The sequence below is a fragment of the Panthera tigris genome, chromosome B2, assembly GCF_018350195.1.
Source record: "Panthera tigris isolate Pti1 chromosome B2, P.tigris_Pti1_mat1.1, whole genome shotgun sequence".
Lineage (NCBI taxonomy): Eukaryota > Metazoa > Chordata > Mammalia > Carnivora > Felidae > Panthera > Panthera tigris.
Genome location: NC_056664.1, coordinates 133,975,098 through 133,993,140, shown reverse-complemented (window position 1 = coordinate 133,993,140; position 18,043 = coordinate 133,975,098). Strand labels below are relative to the sequence as shown.

The window sequence follows — 18,043 nt, the reverse complement described above, 5'->3', positions numbered from 1 at the left end:
ATTTTATTTTATTTTATTTTATTTTATTTTATTTTATTTTATTTATTTATTTATTTATTTTTTTTTACCACTGAAGTACTTTAGTCAGCTGAGAGATTCCAGTGGGCCTCTGTACTCAGCCTTTTATTCCCATCTCTTCTTGTTTGGGGCCTAGAAGCAAGCTGCTTTCCAACCCTGCAAGACTTTAGTTTCTAAACTCTTTCTATTCCTTCCTATTTCTGCTTGCAAATCAGCTGCTTCTTTTCTCATTTATAATACTTTGCCAAATAGCCAGTAGCAGCCAAAGTGCACTTCTAAGATTCTCTTTTTCAGACTCTTTATGGAACTGCAAATTTAGTAGACTCTGTCATCTTACAAGTTATAACGGCAACAGCTTTATCAAATATTTTGCCACTGTAAAACATGGTTCTTCATTTTTCCAGCCTCCAGTATCACTTTCTTTGAAGCCCTCAGCCTGACTACTAAGTCAGTACTCTATTAGGTATTTGTTATAATAGCACCTCACTTATAGGTACCAATTTCTCTATTAGGAGAATGAGAGACTAAATATACAGATAGACAATGGCCAGATCATATGTGAAAATAGAACTGTGACCCAGAGCCTCAGTAGCAGTAGGCCCAAACGGCCAGGTCTTGGTCAGTAACTGCCCCCTTCTGACGCAGAACTTACCAGAGAAAGACATATATCCGTCAACCAATTACATAGGATGTCCTGCTTCAGGTTAGCTGGCCTCCAGCTTCCTTGTGGCAACAGCCGACAACCAGAGCATACCTGAAGTCTTCCGTTTTATTCAGTTTGAAGCTTTTCTACTCCCCTGCCTGCCTTTGAGTCTCTGCCAAAGAGACCGTGGCTGACTCCCTTGCTATGGCAAGCTCTTAATAGACTCTGCTTGCTTTAGGTTGTCTTTATTTCCACAAGAATCTTAGGTGGTTTTGTGGTAAAATCGCAAAATATCAGTGAGGTGACACAACAGATTCCTATTTTGCTCACACAGACCCCAGCGGAGTTCAGTGGGAAGCTTAAGTAGTGGCTTAAGGACCCACATTCACTGCATATTGCGAAGCTACCATCTCAAAAAGTGACCAGTATCGTCACTGAAGCAGAAAGAGAGAGATGGAGAAGAACGGGCTTTTAACTGCCCCAGCCCAGAATTGACACATTAGTTACATCCGCTCACAGGGCTTTGACCAGAACTAATTTGGGAAGTAGAGGGCAGTATGTGAAAATAGACTCTGGCACAAAGATTTGTCAACAGCAGTTGGATAAAGATCTGCCACATTTCCTCCTTTCCATCATTACGGAAATCAGATGGTGTGGATTACCTGACTTCTGACTTCATGAATGTTTAAATGTAATGTTTGTGTTATTTTTTCCCTGAAAAGAAAATGCTGAAATGATGATGTTAAAAAAAAACAACAAGAAATGATGTTGTTGCATGGTATTAATGGCTTCTTAATTTTTTTAATTTATTCTTTTTTTTTTTTAAAGAGAGCGCTCCAGGGGCGGACAGGGCAGGGGGAGAGGGAGAGAAAGAGAGAATCTTAAGCAGCCTCCACACTCAGCACGGAGCCTGACGCAGGGCTTATCCCATGACCTGAGCCAAAATCAAGAGTCAGACACTCAACCAGCAGAGCCACCCAAGTGCCCCAAATGGTTCCTTTAAAGAAATCCTTTGTGTTCTTGGTGTGGTTTGTATATGAGTAAGAGTAATTTGCAGCAGAACCATTGCAAGATCCAGAGCATTTCTGTTTCAGAAAATTTCAAGCATACACAAAAGTAAGGAGGATAGTATAACTCTCATGTGCCCCTCAGCCAGCTACAACAGTTACCCGGTGCTTTGTCTCATCCGTGTTTCCATGCAGTTCACCACAAAACCGAATTATATTGAAATAAATTCAGACATCATATTTTATTCATAAGTATTACAACATGTAGATGAAAGAGATAAAGCATAAACTAATTTTTTATTTATTTTAACTTAAAAAACACATTATTACACATATACCAGAACTCCGTTATTTCTGTGACCATTGTATACTCACATGTTAGCAGTGTTACAAATTACATTATTCAAGTACAGAGATACAGAATATAGGATTAGAATGATTCTGGTCCAGCATTTATTTTCTTTCTTTCTTTCTTTCTTTCTTTCTTTCTTTCTTTCTTTCTTTCTTTCTTTCTTTCTTAATGTTTATTCATTTTTGAGAGACAGAGTGTGAGCAGGGGAGGGGCAGAGAGAGAGAGGGAGACACAGAGTCCAAAGCAGGCTCCAGGCTCTGAGCTGTCAGCACGGAGTCTGATGTGGGGCTCCAGCTCACAGACCGGGTGATCATGACCTGAGCTAAACTTGGATGCTGAACCAACTTAGCCACCCAAGTGCCCCTGGCCCAGCATTTTCTAAAATGTATTCCATAGGAATGAATCTCATGAAATGCTCTGAGGGAAAAAACGTGCTTTGGTCAGATAAGTGTGGGCAACACCTTCTCTTATAAATTAACATATTATGTAAAAGAATGATGTCATGTTTTGTGATCCCATTTTGACTAATAGTAGTATTATGTTATATGCAGTATTTTAATTTTTTTAAACATTTATTCACTATTGAGAGACAGAGAGAGCATGAGCATGGGAGGGGCAGAAAGAGGGGGAGACACAGAATCTGAAGCAGGCTCCAGGCTCCAAGCTGTCAGCACAGAGCCCGATGCGGGGCTCGAACCTACAGACTGTGAGATCATGACCTGAGCCGAAGTTGGACACCCAACCGACTGAGCCACCCAGGTGCCCCAAGTATATGTAGTATTTAAGAACACTTTTTTAAAGATTTTAAAGTAATCTTTAGCCCCAACATGAGGTTCAAACCCACAACTCTGAGATCAAGAGTGGACTTTCCACTGACTGAGCCAGCCAGTCACCCTTAAAAAAATGTTTTTAATTGAACTAGAGTTGATGCTCTGCTACATTAGTTTCAGGTATACAGTTTGGACAACTAGATGTTATGCTTTGCTTACCACAGTGTAGCTACCATCTGTCACCATACAATAGCACTGACCATATTCTCTATACTGTGCCTTTCATCTTCGTGGCTGACATATTCTATAACTGAAAGCCTATACCTCCCAGCCTATGTCTCCTTCATCCATTTTGCCCATTCTCCACCCCCACCCCTCTGACAACTGTCAGTTTGCTCTCTGTATTTATGAGGGTTTTGGGGGGTTTTGTTCACTTGTTTTTTTCAGATTCTACATATTGTCTCTCTCTGACTTATTTCACTTAGCATAATATTCTTCAGGTCCATCCATGTTGTCACAGATGGCAAGTTCTCATTTTTTTTTTTTTAATGGCTGAGTAATATTACATTGTGTATATAGACTACATCGTCCTTATCCCTTCATCTGTCATTGGACATCTAGGTTGTTTCCATATCTTGGCTACTATAAATAATGCAATAAACATAGGGGTACATATATCTTTTTGAGTTAGTGTTTTCATTTTCTTTGGGTAAATACTCAGTAATGAAATTACTGGATTATATGCTATTTGCATTCCATATTGTTTTCCACTGTGGCTGCACCAATTTACATTCTCACCAGCATGCACAAGGACTCCTCTTTTCCAACATCCTCATCAATATTTGTTATTTCTTGTCTTTTGATTTTAGCCATTCTGACAGGTATGACTTGATATCTTACTGTGGTTTTGATTTGCATTTCCCTGATTATGAATGATGTTGAACATCTTTTCATGTATCTTTTAGCCCCATGTAGTATTAATAGTGGTTGTATTAGTTTCCTGAGGCTTATAGCAAATTACTACAACGTTGATGGCTTAAAAACACACACACACACATTTATTCTCTCACAGTTCTAGAGGCTAGAAATCCAAAATCAGTATCACTGGCCCAAAATCAAGGTGTTGACAAGGCTGTTCTCCTTCCAGAGGCTCTAGGAGAAAAGCTGTTCCTTGCCACTTTGGCTGCCAACATTCCTTGGCTTCTGGCCACACCAATCCACCTCTGTCCCCATGGTCACATTACCTCTTCCCCTTCTGTTTGTATCAGATCTCCCCTTCCCTTTCAGAACACTTATAATTGTGCATACTGCTTACCTGAATAATCTATAATAATCTTCCCATCTCAAAATCCTTAATGACATCTGCAAAGTCCCTTTTTCCAAATAAGATAACATTTAAAGATTCTAGGGATTAGGAACTAGATATCTTTTAGGATGCCATTATTCAGCCTACTATAGTGATTCTTATATTGAGGGAGGTGAGTTATGAGGGACTTCTACTTTACGTAATTCTATAATATTTATATTTTTCAGTAAGGATGCATCTTTGTATAATTAAAAAAAACTGATTATAGATTTTTAAGAGTAAAAGGAAAGGATAAGTCACTGGTGTTTATTAGCTCAACAGGTATTTTTGCACGGCTGCTATCGTTTACCAAGTTTTGTGTTAGCAATGGAAGCAAATACTGTATATTGACAGGAGCAAATTATGGTTGTTTTTGTTTTTTGGGTTTTTTGTTTTTTGTTTTTGTTTTTTTTTCTTTATCAAGGAGAATGATTTTGGAAAGAGTTGAAACCCAAAATAAGTGAGGTATTAAAGGAATGCTTAGATGCTATGAATGAAATGTAACCCAATTATTGAGCGAAGTGACACATGACATTGCACAACTGCTATTGGTCTTTTTTGAAGTTTTAAAAAATCTTTATTTATTTTTGAGAGAGAGAGAGAGCACGCAAGCGGGAGAGGAACAGAGAGGGAGACACAGAATCTGAAGCAGGCTCCAGGCTCTGGAGCTGTCAGCACAGACCCCAGTGTGGGGCTTGAACTCACAATCCGTGAGATCACGACCTGAGCCGAAGTCAGACGCTTAACTGACTGAGCCACCCAGGCGCCCCTGCACAACTGCCATTGTTAATCCTTGATTGCGGAGAAATGATGGGTTCCGGAACTGGGAGTGGAAAATACCTTCACTTTCAGAAAGGGCGAAAAGGGGAATTCCGCAGATTTTAGACTCGTGAGCTAAATGTGAAACCTAGAAAAATTTCATTAGTAAGCTATTAATATTTTGGGAATGCTTAGGAAAAATACACATTAGGGACCAGCTTTCTTCATAAGAGCACAAGACGTGTCAGTCTTTCATTTATGAAGTAATTATCAGTAGATTGGGTTCTGTTGTAGACAGAATATGTGTAATTTTCAGCAACAAAATGACAGTTTTTGTTTTTACAAAATGGAGAAATGTGGGCTGCTTGTCAAGTAGAATTGGATCGATCATAACTAATTAAGAACTGTATCACAAAAGTACTGATTGTTGAGCTGAAGTCATCAGGAAACTGTGCTTTGATGGTCTACTTCAGGACTTCATCCTTTTTCAGGCCTGCTGCAAACATTCGTGCATGGGCATATATAATGAATATACATAAGTGGAATTTTTAAAAATAAAGTGTTTAACAGCTCTGAGATATAATTTATATACCATAAAATTTACTCATTTAAAGTATACAATTCAGTGGTTGTATATTTACAGAGCAATACAACTATCATCGTCTTATTTTTTGATTTGATTTTATTTTTATTTTTTAACGCTTATTTATTTTTGAGAGAGAGAGCGAGAGCGAGCGAACACGAGTGGGGAAAAGGCAGAGAGAGCAGAAGACACAGAATCAGAATCCAAAGCAGACTGCAGCTCTGAGTTGTCAGCACAGAGCCCGACATGGGGCTTGAACCCACGGACTGTGAGATCATGACCTGAGTCGAAGTCTGACACTTAACCGACTGAGCCACCGAGGTGCCCCTAAAGTTGATTTTTTTAATGTGTATTTATTTATTTTTGGGAGAGGGAGTGCGGGGAGAGAGGGAGACAGAGAATCTGAAGCAGACTCCACACTGTCGGTGCAGAGCCCAATGCAGGGCTCCAACTCATAAACCATGAGATCATGACCGGAGCTAAAGTCAGAAGCTTAATCGATCAAGCCGCCCAGGCACCCCCATAATCTAATTTTAAAATGGCTTTGTTTTATCTATAGTCTTGAAACTTGCCCTTTTTGCTTAAGAATATATTACGGGTGTCTGTTCTTGTCAGTACATTTAGACAGAATCGCTTCATTCTTTTTACCAGGTACCCCGTCACGTATCGATGTGCTGTGACTTGCTCCAGCAGGTGCTGATGCGCATGGGGACTGATAGCATGTTTTGCCGTTACAGGTGCTGTTGCAAGGAACACACTTCATCCTCGAACACTTGTGTTCCTTTAGTTGTATTGCATTTTTCCTAATCCTTATTCAAGCCTTAACTTAAACCATGTTACTCCAACCATTTTATGCCTCAGGAGACAGTTTTTGAGAGAAGTAAATGCATGAGTTCACGTTGCCAAAATTAACAGAACAGATGCTTGAATAATTTTTTTGTTTTTCCGTTACTCTTCTCACCTCTGGGATTTTGACAAGCTAGAGTATATCCAGAAGAACATGGCTAGAATTAGAGAACATTTAAAGGAATTGGGGATGTTTAGAAGACACACGTTTATTTCTCATTTGTCAATGTATACATTCATTGTATGTCACTCGCTGTGTGTCAGGCAGGCTCTGATATCAGTGGTGAACAGACTGGTTATGAGGCAAATAAGGTCTTCTGTTCTCAGGAGATAAACATTTAACAACTAAACAAGTAAAATAATTTTAGATAGTAATGAATACTACTAAGAAAATAGGACAATTAGGTTACCAGAGAAAGGGTGGGTGAAAAGGTGACATAGGGTTGAGCCCTAAATGACTAGAAGGATGTGTCTGTATCTGTCCGTAGAGCTTTTTGTGTAACGTGAATGGTGATTACATTTGTAAGAATGGAAATGGGGTACCCAGCTGGCTTGGTGTAGCATGTGACTCTTGATCTTGGGATTGTAAATTCGAGCCCCATTTTGGGTGTAGAGATTACTTAAAAATACATAAGAATAGAAATAGGCTCCTAATATATGATAATCAGCAATGTTTCCATCCCAGTGGTACCACTTACAAACTGTTTTAGCCAAACTCTCTGAACCTCAGTTTCCTCGTACACAAAGTAAAGATGGTAAACCTGCTTCACAGGGTGTTAGGATGATGGTTAAGTAAGGATGTAGGCAGAGGTGTTTAGCACCACCAGCCCGTTACAGGCTCTAGTATGCACTGAGCGGGATTTCACGATGTTCCACAAAAGAAAATATCTCTAACACTTGATGCAGGTCACAAGTGGAATGGCTTTCTTGCATTGGTGATTTCCCTGTCAGTGAGGACATTTAAGTAGGCTTTAGATGACTGTTCTTCCAGTGTGTTTTAGAAGACATTCATCCTTAAGTGAGGAATAAGACATATTGTCCATGGAGGTCCTTTCCCCCATCCTATCGCTAATAATCTTACTGTCTCTAGAGTCCCAGTCCACAGTTTGGGAAATACACCTAAGTATCTGTTTTTGAAGTGTAAAGGTATCTTTTGGACTACTGGCTTCAAAACTTTTTTAAAGCAACAATAGTACCCTTTCTTCTAAAGAAATCTTATACTTGAAGTCTAATTTGTAAAATCTAGAATCATAGCTGCAAGGTGAAGTTGATGAGAGGTTGTCCATTGTATCATTCTCTTAGTAATCCCTTATATCTGTATATACTTTTTTTTAATGTTGATTTTTGAGAGAGCGAGACTGAGGCAGAGCATGAGCGGGGGAGGGGCAGTGAGAGAGGGAGACACAGAATCCAAAAAGCAGGCCTCAGGCTCTGAGCTATCAGCATAGAGCCCAATGTGGGGCTCAAACTCGTGAATCATGAGATCATGAGCTGAAGGTGGCCACTTAATTGACTGAGCCACCGAGATGCCCCATTTGTGTATACTTTATATGCTTACTAAGCACACTTTTTTTTTTTTAAGTTTTTAATTTATTTAAGTACTCTCTACACCAAACATGGGGCTCAAATTCAGTGACCCTGAGATCAACAATCACATGCTCTTCCAACCGAGCCAGCCAGGCACCCCAGCTAAGCACTCTTAAAATTACATTTTATCACCACAACCAGTACTTGAGGTGATTTTATGGATTAAGAAATTGGCACAAAGGTTAACTAACTTGTTGCATCCATCCTTAATGGAGCCAGAATTATAACACAGGTCTCTAACTACTAAATCAGTATTTTCCCCCCAAATACATGGTACTACTTTATTAATCATTTTATACTTTTTATTTATTTTTCTTTTATAGGGTTAATTATTCTGATTGTGAAGAATTTCATCATTCCTGGCGACTTCTGCTAAGGATCTTTTTCAGTTTTGCTCAAGAGAAAGCTCTGAATCTATCAAGTAGCTCTTAAAGAAGTCCTTTGTGTGGGTTATAAATATAGATGTTTTCATGAAGAGGAGTGAAAAGCCAGAAGGATATAGACAAATGAGGCCTAAGACCTTTCCTGCCAGTAACTACTCTGGCAGTAGCCGGCAAATGTTGCAAGAAATTCGGGAATCCCTTAGGAATTTATCCAAACCATCAGATGCTGCTAAAGCTGAGCATAACATAAGTAAAATGTCAACTGAAGATCCTCGACAAGTTAGAAATCCACCCAAATTCGGGACCCATCATAAAGCCTTACTGGAAATTCGAAACTCTCTACAACCGTTTGCAAATGAAACAAGTCGGAGTACTTCAGAAGTTAATCCACAAATGCTTCAAGATTTGCAAGCTGCTGGATTTGATGAGGTAGGAATTTTTAAAAAGAAAAGAAAGAATTTTTCTTATCTTAGACTACTACCTAACACTTTTTAGGTGATCTTCTGGCAAAATAATTCCTTTGAGACAATTTAACTATGTATACGAATTTGTATACTCTGTCAGCAAAGAATGTTGTTTACAATTCCATTAATTAGTAAAACAAAATCAAATAACTATTTCTTTAGTTTTCTCTGTGGTTTCTGGGACTTAAAAGGTCAAGTCATGAAGTCAGAATGTAAGTGCTGTTGAAGAAAGCCACAGGGGAAGACAGAGTAGGTAGGGACTTCTCTGCCTGCAGTAGGAGCTTTGGGGAGCTGTGTAGAAATGACAGCTCGAAACATTTGAAGTTAAAGTTTATACTACAGAGAAAGAAGTATAATCAGGGTTTCATTAAGCAGCGACGTTCACATCACATTCAGGCCCACATTCACAAAACTAAAAATTTACATGTTGCTCAATCTGCTGGAATTTAGAAGTTTTATTTTGTTTTGTTCTATTTCATTTTTTATTTTTTAATTTACATCCAAGTTAGTTAGCATATAGTGCAATAATGATTTCTGGAGTAGATTCCAGTGTTTCATCCCCTATGTATAATACCCAGTGCTCATCCCAACAAGTGTCTCCCTCAATGCCCCTTACCCATTCAGTCATGCCTCCACCCTCAACCCCTCCAGCAACCCTCAGTTTGATATTTATATTTAAGAGTCTCTTATGTTTTGTCCCCCTCCCTGTTTTTATATTATTTTTGATTTCCCTTCCCTTATGTTCATCTGTTTTGTATCTTAAATTCCACATATGAATGAAGTCATACGATACTTGTCTTTCTCTGACTAATTTCACTTAGCGTAATACCCTCTAGTTCTATCCACGTTGTTGCAAATGGCAAGATTCCGTTCTTTTTGATTGCCGAGTAATGCTCCATTGTATATATACGTGCCACATCTTCTCCCTCCACTCATCTGTTGATGGACATTTGGGCTCTTTCCATACTTTGGCTATTGTCGATGGTGCTGCTATAAACATTGGGGTGCATGTGCGCTTTCAAAACAGCACACTTGTATCCCTTGGATAAATACTAGTGCAATTGCTGGGTCATAGGGTAGTTCTATTTTTAGCTTTTTGAGGAATATTCATACTGTTTTCCAGAGTGGCTGCACCACTTTGCATTCCCACCAGCAGTGCAAAAGAGATCCTCTTCCTCTGCATCCTTGCCAACATCTGGTGTTTCTTGTGTTGTTAATTTATTTTATGTTATTATTTCTAAAAAAGTTTTTAATGTTTATTTATTTTTGAGAGAGACAGAGTGTGAGTGGGGGAGGGGCAGAGAGAGAGAGAGACAGACAGACAGACAGACAGACAGACACAGAATCCAAAGCAGGCTCCAGGCTCTGAGCTGTCAGCACAGAGCCCGACAGGAAACTCCAACCTATGGACTGTGAGATCATGACCTGAGTCGAAGTTGGATGCTTAACCAACTTGAGCCACCCAGGTGCCCCTCTTGTGTTTTTTGTTTTTTTTTTTTATTTTTTTATTTTTTAATGTTTATTTATTTTTGAGACAGAGAGCATGAACGGGGGGAGGGTCAGAGAGAGAGGGAGACACAGAATGGGAAGCAGGCTCCAGGCTCTGAGCTGTCAGCACAGAGACCAACATGGGGCTCGAACTCACAAACCATGGGATCATGACCTGAGTCAAAGTCGAAAGCTCAACCAACTGAGCCACCCAGGCGCCCCAGAATTGTGTGTTGTCAATTTTAGCCATTCTGACTGGTGTGAGGTTGTATCTCATTGTGGTTTTGATTTGTATTTCCCTGATGATGAGTGATGTTGAGCATTTTTTTTATGTTTCTGTTAGCCATCTGGATGGTTTCTTTGGAAAAGTGTCTATTCATGTCTCTTGCCCATTTCTTCACGAGATTATTTGTTTTTTTGGGTGTTGAGTTTCATAAGTTCTTTATAGATTTTGGATACTAACCCTTTATCTGATACGTCATTTGCAAATACCTTTCCCATTGCATCTGTTGCCTTTTACTTTTGTTGATTGTTTCCTTTGCTGTGCAGAAACTTTTTATCTTGATGAGGTCCCAATAGTTCATTTTTGCTTTTGTTTCCCTTGCCTCTGGAGACGTGTTAAGAAGTTGCTACAGCTGATGTCAGAAAGGTTTTTGCCTGCTTTCTACTCTAGGATTTTGATGGCTTCCTGTCTTACATTTAGGTCTTTCATCCATTTTGAGTTTATTTTTGTGTATGGTGTAAGAAAGTGGTCCAGGTTCGTTTTTCTGCATGTCGCTGTCCAATTTTCCCATCACCACTTGCTGAAGAGACTGTCTTTATTCCATTGAATATTCTTTCTTGCTTTGTCAAAGATTAGTTGGCCATACGTTTGTGGGTCCATTTCTGGGTTCTCTATTCTGTTCCATTGATCTAAGTGTCTGTTTTTGTGCCAGTACCATACTGTCTTGATGATTACAGCTTTGTAATACGTCTTGAAGTCCGGGATTGTGATGCCTGCAGCTTTGGTTTTCTTTTTCAGGATTGCTTTGGGTATTCAGGGTCTTTTGTGGTTCCATACAAATTTTTGGATTGTTTGTTCTGGCTCTGTGAAGAATGCTGGTGTTACTTTGATAGGGATAGCATCGAATATACAGATTGCTTTGGGTAATGTTGATATTTTAATAATATTTGTTCTTCCTATCCAGGAGCATGGAATATTTTTCTTTTTTTGTGTGTGTCTTCAGTTTCTTTCATAAGCTTTCTATAGTTTTCAATGTATAGATTTTTCACCCCGTTGGTTAGGTTTATCCGTAGAAATTTTATAGTTTTTGGTGCAATTGTAAAGGGATCGATTCCTTGATTTCTCTTTCTGCTTCATTATTGGTGTATAGAAATGCAACCAATGTCTGTACGTTGATTTTATATTCTGTGACTTTGCTGAATTCATGGATCAGTTCTAGCAGTTTTTTGGTGGAATCTTTTGGGTTTCCCATATAGAGTATCATGTCGTCTGTGAAGAGTGAAAGTTTGACTTCCTTTTTGCCTATTTGGATGCCTTTTATTCCTTTTTGTTGTCTGATTGCTGAGGTGAGCACTTCCCGATACTATGTTGAATAACAGTTGCAAGAGTGGACATCCCTGTCGTGTTCCTGATCTTAGGGGGAAAGCTCTCATTTTTTCCCCATTAAGGATGATATTAATGGTGGGTCTTTCATATATGGCTTTTATGATCTCGAGGTATGATCCTTCCATCCCTACTTTCTTGAGGGTTTTTATCAAGAAAGGATGCTGTATTTTGTCAGATGGTTTCTCTGCATCTGTTGAGAGGATCATGTGGTTCTTGTCCTTTCTTTTATTGATGTGATATATCACATTGATTGTTTTGTGGATATTGAACCAGCCCTGCATCCCAGGTATATATCCCACTTGGTTGTGGTGAATAATTTTTTTAATGTATTGTTGGATCCCATTAGCTAGTATCTTGTCAAGGATTTTGCATACATGTTCATCAGGGAAATTGGTGTGTAGTTCTTTCTCCTTTTTAGTGGGTCTTCGTCTGGTTTTGGAATCAAGGTAATGCTAGCTTCATAGAAAGAGTTTGGAAGTTTTCCTTCCATTTCTATTTTTTGGAACAGCTTAAGAGAATAGGTGTTAAACTCTTCTTTAAATGTTTGGTAGGATTCCCCTGGAAAGCCATCTGGCTTTGAATTCTTGTTTTTTGGGAAATTTTTGATTACTAATTCTATTTCTTAATGGGTTATGGGTCTGTTCAAATTTTCTATTTCTTCCTGTTTCGGTTTTGGTAGTTTATATGTTTCTAGGAATTTGTCCATTTCTTCCAGATTGCCCATTTTATTGGCATATACTTGCTCATAATATTCTCTTACTATTGTTTGTATTTCTGCAGTGTTGGTTGTGATCTCTCCTCTTTTATTCTTGATTTTATTTATTTGGGTCCTTTCCTTTTTCTTTTTGCTCATACTGGCTGGGGGGTTATCAATTTTGTTAATTCTTTCAAAGAACCAGCTCCTGTTTCATTGATTTGTTCTATTTTTTTGATTTAGACAGCATTGATTTCTGCTCTAATCTTTACTATTTCCCGTCTTCTGCTGGTTTGGGGTTTTATTTGCTGTTCTTTTTCTAGTTCTTTAAGGTATAAGGTTAGGTTGTGTATCTGAGACCTTTCTTCTTATTTAGGAAGGGTTGGATTGCTATATACTTCCCTCTTGTGACCACCTTTGCTGTGTCTCAGAGCTTTGGGCTGTGGTATTATCATTTTCATTGGCTTCCATATACTTTTTATTTCCTCTTTAACTTCTTGGTTAACCCATCCATTCTTCAGTAGGATGTTCTTTAGTCTCCAAGTATTTGTTGTCTTTCCAAATTTTTTCTTGTAGTTGATTTCGAGTTTCATAGCATTGTGGTCTGAAAATATGCACAGTATGAACACTTGGGGCGCCTGGGTGGCTCAGTCGGTTGAGCGTCTGGCTTCAGCTCAGGTCATGATCTCCCGGTCTGTGAGTTCGAGCCCTGCGTTGGGCTGTGTGCTGACAGCTCAGAGCCTGGAGCCTGCTTCGGGTTCTGTGCCCCACCCCTCTCTCTCTCTGCCCCTCCCCCACTCATGCTCTGTCTCTATCTCAGTAATAAATAAACATTGAAAATATGCACGGTATGATATCGATCTTTTTGTACTAGTTGAGGGCTGATTTGTGTCCCAGTATGTGATCTAATCTGGATAATGATCCATGTGCACTTGAGAAGAATGTGTATTCTACTGCTTTAGGATGAAATGTTCTGAATATATCTGTTAAGACCATCCGGTCCAGTGTGTCCTTCAAAGCCATTGTTTCCTTCTCGATGTTCTGCTTAGATGATCTTGTCCACTGTAAGTGGGATGTTGAAGTTCCCTACTGTTACGGTATTATTGTCAATGAGTTTCTTTATGTTTGTGATTAATTGATTTATGTATTTGTGTGCTTCCAGTTGGGGACATAAATGTTTACAATTGCTAGGTCATCTTGGGGGATAGACCCCTTAATTATGATAAAATACCCTTCATCTCTTGTTACAGTCTTTATTTTATTTTTTTATTTTTTTTAATTTTGTTTTTAATGTTTATTTATTTTTGAAGGTGAGAGAGACAGAGTGTGAGCGTGGGAGGAGCAGAGAGAGAGGGAGACACAGAATCCGAAGCAGGCCCCAGGCTCTGAGCTGTCAGCACAAAGCCTGACGTGGGGCTTGAACTCACAAACCGTGAGATCATGACCTGAACCGAAGTCGGACGCTCAACCGACTGAGCCAGCCAGGCGCCCCACAGAATTTATTTTAAAATCTAGATTGTCTCATAGAAGTATGGCTGCTCTGGCTTTCTTTTGGCGACCATTAGCATGATAGATGGTTCTCTATCCCTTTACTTTCAATCTGATGGTGTCTTTAGGTCTAAAATGGGTCTCTTGTAAATAGCATATAGATGGATCTTGTTTTCTCCTCCATTCTGTTGCCCTATGTCTTTTGATTGGAGCATTTAGTCCATTGACATTTAGAGTGACTACTGAAAGATACGCATTTATTGCCATTGTGTTGCCCATATAGTTGGGAGTTTCTGGTGATGTTCTCTGGTCCTTTCTAGTCTTTGTTGCTTTGGTTTTGTTTTGTTTCATCTTTTCTCCCCTCAGGGAGTCCCCCCTTAAAATTTCTTGCAGGGCTGGTTTGGTGGTCAGGAACTCCTTTAGTTTTTGTTTGTCTGGGAAACTCTTTATCTCTCCTTCTATTTTGTTTTTGTTTTTTAATTTTTTTTTAACATTTATTTATTTCTGAGACAGAGACAGAGCATGAATGAAAGAGGGTCAGAGAGAGAGGGAGACACAGAATCCGAAACAGGCTCCAGGCTCTGAGTGGTCAGCACAGAGCCCGACGCGGGGCTCGAACTCACAGACCGCGAGATCATGACCTGAGCCGAAGTCGGAGGCCTAACCGACTGAGCCACCCAGGCGCCCCTCTCTCCTTCTATTTTGAATGATAGCCTTGCTGGATAAAGAATTCTTGGCTGCATATTTTTCTAATTCAGCACAATATATCCTGCCACTCCTTTCTGTGGATAGGTCTGCTGTGAACCTGATCTGTCTTCCCCTGTAGGTTAAGGACTTTTTTTCCCTTGCCACTTTCATGATTCTTTACTTGTCTGTCTGTTTTGTGAATTTGACTACGATATGTCTTGTTGATGGTCAGTTTTTATTGACTCTAATGGGAGTTCTCTGTGCTTCCTAGATTTTGATGTCTGTCTCTTTCCCCAGGTTAGGAAAGTTTTCTGCTGTGATTTGCTCACATAAACCTTCTACCCCTTTTTCTCTCTCTTCATCTTCTGGGACCCCTGTGATTGGGATGCTATTCCTTTTTAATGAATCACTGAGTTCTCTTCTAAGTTTTACTTTAATGAAATTTCAGTTCATGTAAATTAGGCCAAGTCTTTAATATTTACCTTTAGAATTCATATTGAAAGTTTTTCATAGCATATATATATACATATATATATGCTCACATACATACATATACATATATATTTTGTTTCGGTTATTAACAAAATTTATTTTGCATGATTACATACTTTCTGTGAATATTTTAGGTGGCAGAAATCATTTTGGATACAAATTGCCCATGGAAAATGTAAATGTGAATGAGCAAGTATTATGTTTTCCTTAAAGTTACAGTAACTTTTTTTACTGATTATAAAAGTACCTATTCCTGTCAAAAATTTAAAAATGTAAAGAAGAAACAAAAATTATTTTTAGCTCCACTACATAAAGATAATTACCTTTAAAATTCTTTCTATTGTTAATATTGGTAACATTTTCAGATATCTCTAATGTTCAGAACTTAAGTATGCATTATAGTAAAGAATTTTAAAAGGGAGATTCCACTTAAACCATGGAGAAAAAAGATGAATCTTTCTGGCCTACTCTGTTCATCCATTTGATTAATATTATTTACTATCATTTTTATGCTTACGGGTTCTAAAAATACTAAATTTGTACCTGAAAATATAGAGAGAGAGAGGAGGAGAGGACCTGTGATGTTTTCCTGGTTAGTAGTTGGAGAATTAAGGAAATGGCTCACATGGAGTTTCTCCAGAGTACTTTTTCCCTAATCCCTTAGCCAGAAGGCAATCGTTGACCTTATTCTTTCCTTTTATATATTGCTAGGAAAAGAGCATTTAGAAAGTCACATGGCTATAAAGACTCTTAAGTAGTAATGAGTTATGTCAGAGAAGTCACCTTAGTAGCTATGTATTTCTTATTGTGTGTGAACTATTCAGTCAGCAGAATGAGTCATATCGAACATGGTCTATTCCTTTAAGGAACTTAAAAATTCTTTCTGTAATGTAAACTGTTTTCAGAAATCTAAAGCATTAGTTAATGCTCTGTTGTTTTTTTTTTTTTAGTGTAATTGGCATATAGTGTTATTAGTTTCAAGTACGTAACATGTTGATTTGACAATTCTATACATTATGCATTGGGTACTGTGGTAAGTGTAGTCACCATCTGTCTTCATTCGATGTTATTAGAATATTATTGAGTATATTCCTATGCTGTACTTTTCCTCTTCATGATTTACTTATTTTATAACTGGAAGTGTGTACCTCTTGTACCTCTTTATCTATTTTGCTCATCCCCTTACCCACCTCCTCTCCAGCAACCACCAATTCTCTGTATTTAAGAGTCTGGTTTTTTTTTTTCTTTATTCATTTGTTTCTTAGATTCCATATATAAGTGAAATCATGGTATTAAGTCTTTCTTTGACTTAACTTCATTTAGGTCAATAGCCTATTCTTTATCTGTTGGCAATAATAACAATCATTACTTTACATTAACAAAGATATGTTAGCTTTATTACCACCATACGCTTCAAAATTGTCACCTTATTGACATTAATAATCCCTTAAGCAAAGTTGTTTTACTAAAAGCATTTAGGCATTTGTCAATCCTCATTTGTCCAAATAATGAAGTTAGAGTAGTATTTATCTCCATGGTGATATAGAGAATATGGTATGGCAAATTTTTTCTGCTGCCTCCTTGAATCACTCATTCTGATAGCTTCTCTTTATATTGAAGAATTTGTTTAAGTTTCTAACTTGGTGCTTTAAAATTTTTGTCCAGTTTTCACCTCACTATTTTATCATTTCATAAATCCTATCTGTTCCTTTACACCAGGTTCAAAGCTGTTGCAATTTTTTGAGAGTATGTTTCTAGTGGTCTTTAAGATTAAAACCTCAGGGGCGCCTGAGTGGCTCAGTCAGTAAGGGTCCGACCGGCTCAGGTCAAGATCTCACGGTTTGTGAGTTCAAGTCTGCTGTCAGCACAGAGCCTGCTTCGGATGCCCTGTCTCCCTCTCTCTCAGCCCCTTCCCCACTCTTTCTCATATAATTAAATTTTTTTTAAAATCTCAAATATTTTGAGATTAAGTTCTTTGTAGGAATAAATGTTAAACAGGATTGATGCATTCTTGGAGCACGTAAATCTATAATCAGTGGGGTGTATTTTTGCTTCTAAGCATGAAAAAAACCATAGTAATGTGGACACAGTGTTTCCTATCACATGAAACTTCTATTCCAAAGTTACTGATACGAGAGTGCTCTTTTTCACACTGGTACTAACACTCCACTTTTGGAACTTTGGTCAATACTGTTAACAGATGTAAAAAATATTTTGACATATAGCAATAACTTTTCAAAAGTAAAAGCCAGCATAATAATCACCAGCTAAAATTCTAGTGTAATTAACAAGAATATGGTTCCCACAATATTGAAAAAGGATGTTGGGTGCCAGTTTTTCTTACCAAGTGAGATGACACTGCTGTGGGAGAGTAGCATGAATATAGTTCATTTGGCCTAACCAGTTTTATTTATTTATCTTTCTTTTCTTGTATTTATTTATATTTTTAAAAATATAATTTATTGTCAAATTGGGTCCCATACAACACCCACTGCTCATCCCAACAAGTGCCCTCCTCAGTGCCCATCACCCACTTTCCCCCTCCCCCACCCCCCATCAACCCTCAGTTTGTTCTCAGTATTTAAGAGTCTCTTATGGTTTGCCTCCCTCCCTCTCTGTAACTTTTTTTTCCCTCTTCTTCTCCCCCATGGTCTTCTGTTAAGTTTCTCAGGATCCACATAAGAGTGAAAACATACGGTATCTGTCTTTCTCTGCCTGACTTATTTCACTTAGCATAACACTCTCCAGTTCCATCCCCATTGCTACAAATGGCCAGATTTCATTCTTTCTCATTGCCAAGTGGTATTCCATTGTATATATAAACCACA

The 18,043-nt window shown here is 38.4% G+C and overlaps 1 protein-coding gene across 3 annotated transcripts in view; it reads left to right on the top strand.

The window, feature by feature from the left end:
* The window catches only part of LATS1 (large tumor suppressor kinase 1), a 49,714-nt gene that overhangs the window by 11,893 nt on the left and 19,778 nt on the right, over window positions 1-18,043 (top strand). For all 3 annotated transcript variants that reach the window (XM_042987302.1, XM_042987303.1, XM_042987304.1), the window contains exon 2: window positions 8,234-8,722. In XM_042987302.1, coding sequence (XP_042843236.1) covers window positions 8,381-8,722 — 342 coding nt within the window. In that variant the 5' untranslated portion in view covers window positions 8,234-8,380. The remainder of the gene's footprint in view (window positions 1-8,233; window positions 8,723-18,043) is intronic.